The sequence below is a fragment of the Alosa alosa genome, chromosome 12, assembly GCF_017589495.1.
Source record: "Alosa alosa isolate M-15738 ecotype Scorff River chromosome 12, AALO_Geno_1.1, whole genome shotgun sequence".
Lineage (NCBI taxonomy): Eukaryota > Metazoa > Chordata > Actinopteri > Clupeiformes > Clupeidae > Alosa > Alosa alosa.
The window spans coordinates 28,734,216-28,740,606 of record NC_063200.1 but is presented as its reverse complement, the minus strand read 5'-3'; the positions used below and the strand labels follow the sequence as shown (position 1 = coordinate 28,740,606).

General features: G+C 46.2%; 1 protein-coding gene across 1 annotated transcript; it reads left to right on the top strand.

Annotated features, from left to right (window-relative positions):
* The first annotated feature begins 678 nt into the window (after positions 1–678).
* On the top strand, positions 679–5,594 carry LOC125304677 (globoside alpha-1,3-N-acetylgalactosaminyltransferase 1-like). The gene is made up of 3 exons (XM_048259136.1): positions 679–1,002; positions 3,163–3,225; positions 4,108–5,594. Exons 1-3 carry the CDS (start codon positions 969–971, stop codon positions 5,019–5,021), a joined length of 1,011 nt encoding a protein of 336 aa, XP_048115093.1. The 5' UTR covers positions 679–968; the 3' UTR covers positions 5,022–5,594.
* The last annotated feature ends 797 nt before the right edge of the window (positions 5,595–6,391 follow it).

Below are 6,391 nucleotides of genomic sequence, written 5' to 3'. Positions count from 1 at the left end.
CTCTGTGGGGACACTTTGTGACACTGTGTATCCAACTATGTATCTGTTTTCTCTCACCCGTTGTGTGTCACACATGACACCCACACAGAGCCATTTTGAAATATCCAAACTATTTTTTGCTTGGTTGGATGTTTTTATGCATGCAAAATGTACATAGGGCTTCCAGGATTTGGATGGGCCTTTGATGTCAAGCAGTACTCCAATACAGACATTATGGGAGAGTGTTTGGCTCTGCTCTTCAAATGTACAAATACATTGGGTGCTAGCTCTCCAGTAACAGACTGTGAACAATGGTTTGGCCATATATTTCCAAATAATTCTGGCAAGAGATTGTCTTGTGTCTTGTGTCAGTGTTTCTAATATACACTGTTTCTCTTCAAAAATGTAGGCGACATGAAGTATATTTACAAGCTTAAACGCGGCTTGTGCTAATGTTTCACATTAAAGCTATGGTATGTGAATGCCCTCAAGCAATGAGCCTTAAGCAATCACTAGCAATATGAGAGTCCCACACCGAAGTGCTACTGTGAATGGACTAGCCTACTGTTGTTTATATAAAACAGCATTGATTGAGACAATACACTTCTGGTATGGTCAGTCTTCTGATCTGAGAGCATAGTTGTCAGGTGAGAGTCCACCGTGACATTCTATTTTAGTCCCCTTGCAGTTCTACAAACTCTGTCCTTTATATTCCTTATTCTTTCTCTTCCTCCTCTTGATTCTCCCCCCATCTGGTAACTCTGGTTCTACGCCAGGAGAACAGATTCCTGAAGCCTGTAAGAAATTGAGGAAGCAATGAAGAGGGAAGGAGAACGGAGGGAAAGAAGGGAGAAGAAAGGAAGAGAAGGAGAGCCTGGGGCTAAGTTGAAAGACCCGGAAAATGAACCAGGGAATATAATGAGAAAAGAATTCATTTAACAAACACAGACATCACTGAACAGACATTCAGAAGGAGAAACGAAAGAAAGATGGCACTCTTCCCAACCTTCAGGCTGCCTCCAGGTCAGTGGTACAGAATCTTTGGTCTTTTTTTGTGTCTCTGCAAATCCCCTCCTTTTCCTTACCCCCCCCCCCTCTCTCTCTCTACCCCTCCTCCCTTCCCCATCCATCTCCCACTGCTCCTCAAAAAGTGCTATTACAGTTATGACCCTGTGCCAAGACTTCAGCTAAAATGACAAGGAATGAGAGCAAGCAGGAGGGTGGGTCCAAGTCAGTTATCTGTAATGCAATGTGGCTAGGAGTGAAACAGGGTAAGTGCATTTATGTATGTATCAAAAATTCAAAGCAGGAGAGAAAGTGGTCCTTTTAGCTGATAAGACACCTGTGGACCAGTGCAGCTCATCAGCAATTACGCGCTGAGGCCCAGCCTCATGGTGGGCCTAAGGCCAAAAATGAGAAAATAAGACAGAGGGCCAAACAAACTGTAACATTATACATGCCATTAATACAGTCACACACTGTACTGTAGGGTTTGTTTGCAACGTGCATGTATATACATTATGATGTGTGTGAGGTGGGTGGGGAAGGGAGAGACAGAGCAGACAGAGAGAAAGAGAGAAAAAATAGAAAAGAGAGAGAGAGAGAAGCCATTTTGTTTTACTGTGCATGAATCAGAGCTGCACGCTGAAAGCCAGCAGAAGTCTAGAGTAGCTGGGAAAAGTGCTGAAGCAGAGCTAGCTTTTGGTTTGATGGATTCCCAGGCTGACATGCTGCCAGACTCTCTCTATTCTCTCTCTTCTCTCTCTCTCTCTCTCTCTCGGAAAGGAGCATTCCTGTCATGCTTCGCAGGGAGTTGCAACTCAGAACACTCTCAAACTGCTCATTTTCACCTCAGCACAGAATATGTCTATTTTACTGTACCAAAAGAATTGCTGCACACTTCTGTTATTGGAGTGTATGTGCATATGTCCATGTGCATGCAAGAGAAAGAGAGAGAGAGAGAGAGAGAGAGAGAGAGAGAGAGCTGCTGGCAGTGCATGCACAGGGAGAAATGGAGAGAGGGGAAGGAGTGAGTTGTTGGTTTTTCCATGCAGAAGCACATGAGCACACTTTCACTCTCTCACACACATGCACATACGCAGAAAGAGAGAAAGAGAGACACACACACACAAGGGTGTTAACTGATTGATTGAAGAAACTGTGCTAGGCAAGATAGTAGGAGAGATATACTGTAACTGTATGTAAATTAAGCTCTGTATCTCTGTATAAATTAAAGGTGCTCTAAGCGATGTTGGGTAACATCACTTCTGTTGACATTCAAACAAAACTGAGAGTTAGCTCGCTACTCCCTCTCCCTCCCGCGCAATTGAAACTCTCCTAAACACGCATCTCATTGGTGATTGGCTGGAACAGTTTGTTATGTTTTTATGGTCCAGGCTGGACCAAGTTGTATTTGTTGCCGTTTTTGGAGCCTGGGCTGTCCACAGACAGTGTACTTGGGGCACAGGCAGCTAGGGGATGGTGAGGTGATGTTTGCTGTATGTGACAAAAATTTTGCTTAGAAACTGTGTAGCGTTGCTTAGAGAACTTTAAGAGAATATCGAATGAAATATTAATTTACGAACTGTCAGAATATGTTTGTACAACTGTGGATTTATTTTGTGTGTGTGTGTGTGTGTGTGTGTGTGTTTGCGCCTGTGCCTGTGTGTGTGTGTGTGTGTGTGTGTGTGTGTGTGTGTGTGTGTGTGTGTGTGTGTGTGTGTGTGTATCTATGGGTAAATCAGCACATGCTTTTGATTTGTCAGTGTATGTGGGTGGATGCTTGTACATGCACATGTTACATCACATTGGCCTGGCACACTACATGTTGCCAGTGATCCTATCTGCACTCGTCTCCATGTCTCTTACATGGTGCACCTTCTCATTCCGCCCACAGGGCTAAGGCGGCTTTTTTACGACAGCAATCCCCCAGGCAGGCTAACAGCGTGGAATGTGTCGTGGCTAACATTTTTTTTTTCATGTCCATGTGTTTCCCAGGCATCACTGGGCTCCCTAAAGGGTTTGCCATAAAGCATCGTGGGTAAGGTTATTCACACGGTCAAACAAAGTGCATTGTGAACAAGCTTTAAAAAGCCAGGGCTGCCATTGTCTGTGCTGTAGCGGGCTGGTGTTCAGCGAGAGAGAACACAGATCGTTGACCTGTTGCCTCTGTATTGTTCGCAGGGCTGAACCGGCTGACCTGGAGACAACTCTTCCTGCTCTGCGTGCTGCTCACTGCGCTTATGTGTGAGTGCTGTGTGGCTTACTCAAAGGGCTATACAGCTAAAAAACACTCAGACAAAAACTTCACTAAGATGTACTTAATAGTCTACCAAAGTTTTATGGGTCCAGGGGTGAGACAACTTAATAAACTTTCCATAAAGATGTCTAACAACACATATACTGTAAATATTGTATGACAAAGCAATTTTAATGTAATTACAAAAACATAGTTTCCATAAAGATGTAATGACACATAAACACTGTGGAATGATGATATAATATATCAATGATGATATCATTATTACAAAAGCTACCAGGTAATAAAATCTTTTGCTCTGTAATAAGAAGCCTTTTACAGATAAAGTACATATACATAATACAGGGGTGTTGCATACATTATGTGTAACAACTAACTCAACACAACACCATGTGACACTACAAAGAGGTAGGAAAAGACAATGAGCCATATACACGGAAGGCTTTTAAGCCAGCTCATTTATTTCCTGTGGAGTGTTAGCTGTGTTGTAACAGCATCTGCTGTTATATTCTGCTCCTCACATGTTCACCCCAACACTGAATATCTTGTTTCCCCAATAATAACAATATTAACACACGCACAAATCCTTCTACATCATAACGTGCTGATTCACTAAGTGCAACACCCAACCAGGTCCGTGTAGACACTAATTACATTAACAATAGCGGCAGCTACAACCTGGCCCACCAGAAACAAATGAGCTGGGTAAAGAGCCTACATAAGGTCTACAGAACAAATCTAAAACCCTGTCAGCGTGGCTCCTTGATCAGTGCAGTCTCAGATTTGCATACAAAGACCTTCTCTTCTTGAGTCAATACAAACATAATATGAATTTATTCTCTGTGTAAGCTCCTGTCTCCCTTCTACAGATTTTCTAAGGTTGAGGCGGCCAATGACCATCAGGTCTGTCTCTAGGTTCCGCTCAGGGAAAGGTCACGACCCCTCGCATCGCCCTACAAGGACAATGTGGGGGGCACCTATGGTGTGGGGAGACAGCGAACCTGCAGCGCACCAAAGGGCGGAGTTTGCCCAGCGCTCGTTCCGCGTGGGGCTGATGGTGCTCGCCGTGGGCCGCTACACACACTATCTCACGCGCTTCCTCCAAACGGCTGAGATGTACTTCTTGCCCGGGCTGCCCGTCAACTACTACGTCCTGACGGACAACCCCAACAGGCTCGTCCCGGCCCCCGAGCTGGGTGAGGGACGCGGCCTGCGGGTTGTGCCCGTGGCCGAGATGCCAGGCTGGGAGCGCTTGGCGCGTCGACGCATGAACCTGTGGGCCTCCACCATCGACAACCAGGCCCAGCAAGAGGTGGACTACATTTTTTGCGCCGACGTGGACCAAGAGTTCGCCAACCTAGTGGGTACGGAGATCCTGGGGAAACTGGTGGCCACTCTACACCCGCAGCACTACGCCCAGCCCGCCTACACATACCCGTACGAGAGGAGCCCGGACTCGCGGGCCTGCGTCCTGGACGAGGAGGGCGACTACTACTACACCTCGGAGCTGTACGGCGGCCTGTGCTCGGAGGTGCTGACCCTGACCAAGGTCTGCTCCCAGCTCATCCTCCAGGACCACGCCCTGGGCATTGAGACCCGGGAGCTGGAGGAGAGCTACCTGAACCGATACCTGATTGACAAGCGGCCCACCTGCGTGCTCTCGCCGGAGTACAGCTGGTGGGAATCCCCAGTGACGCCACCGGTCCCTCAGAAGAGGGTCATCTCGCTGGGGAGGCGGTGCGCCTCACTCAAGGACCAGGGGAAGAGCTCTTTCAACTGCTAAAAGATGAAGGGAGAGACAGGAAAGGAGCGGAGCAGAGATGAAAGAAGAGAGGAGGAGATGACTGGAAGGAGATGTGTGGAGAAGGGAGAGGAGTTAAATGCTAATAACCACTTTGTGTAAAATCTGAATCATTCAGCCTGTGGATTTTGATGCACTATTTTCTGAATATTTTGCTGGCATCAAGTTAAATACAACTCGAATGCAAGATATTTTGCTAAGGGGGAAGAGAGGAAAAGATTATTTTGAGGTTAAAAGGAACATTGACTGCACATAATTGCTTTGTTAACAAAATGCCTGTCCGCATACACTATTAATCACAAGCAGCTATTCAGTTCTTTTGATCGGTCATATGTCAATTACACAGGTTTTTTAAAATGCATACATCATTTTATTGTAACCCAAATATCTGCCTATTTTAAAATGCCATATCAAATCTAGCTGTGTGTTGCTTGCAGTTGATGGGTCTTCATATCGTTGTGCTCAAACCGCTGGAGGAAAATAGAGGAAATCTAAGAGGGTCTGTGTAAAGTGTATCTTTCCCCTGTGGACCAGGCACTTGCCAAACCATTAATGTCAGATCCGAGATACAACCCAAAGGGGCTGGTTGGCTCTCTGCGATAAGAGTGACTGGAGCAAATGCCTGCTTTTAGCAGTCGGCTCAATCATTAACCCCCGCTGCCGTTTCAAGGTCTTTAAATACCAGGAAAAACACACACAGGAAACATAAAGTAAGGGGTGAGATGGAGAGGGAGAGTGACCCCAAGAGAGGATGTGAAAGGGAGAGTGAATATGCGTGACAGAGAGAAAGAGAAATCCAAGAAGGAAAGTGTGGATAAAAATGGTGATGGAGAAAGGGAGAGAATGACACAGGAGAAATGAAAAAAGAATGAGATGCCAAATAAGACATTAAGAAGAGAGAGAGAGAGAGAGAGAGAGAGAGAGAGAGAGAGAGAGAGCATAATAAGAGTAGGCTTCTGACTAATGCTGTTTCACATGTGTAGCACACAGGCTTGCACACTCAGCACTGGGATCAGACTGAGCGTGCTCAGCTACAACAGAGACACACAGTTCTGGGCAGGGTGTTCTCTCAGCGGTTTACCCACCCCCCTTCACTCCCCCCAGCAGCCAGAGTGCCAGAGTGACTATGCCCTGGTTAGTGTGGTGTGCCCTCACAAAGAAGACATGTCACCTTGTATCCTCACGAAAAGGGCATGTCACCTGGCATATCCATCCCCAATACCCACCACACACACGCGCACACACACACACACGCACGCACACACACACACACACACAAACACACCACACCACCACCACCAATAAAGTGAAAACATGCACAGTCATGCACACAAACATCTCCACACATCCTA

What these genes read in the sequence shown, in the direction of transcription:
- LOC125304677 (XM_048259136.1), top strand. Translation starts at nt 969, where the DNA reads ATGGCACTCTTCCCAACCTTCAGGCTGCCTCCAG. An exon ending in AACCTTCAGGCTGCCTCCAG is followed by an intron (nt 1,003 to 3,162) that starts GTCAGTGGTACA and finishes TATTGTTCGCAG; the next exon opens with GGCTGAACCGGCTGACCTGG. An exon ending in GCTGCTCACTGCGCTTATGT is followed by an intron (nt 3,226 to 4,107) that starts GTGAGTGCTGTG and finishes TCCCTTCTACAG; the next exon opens with ATTTTCTAAGGTTGAGGCGG.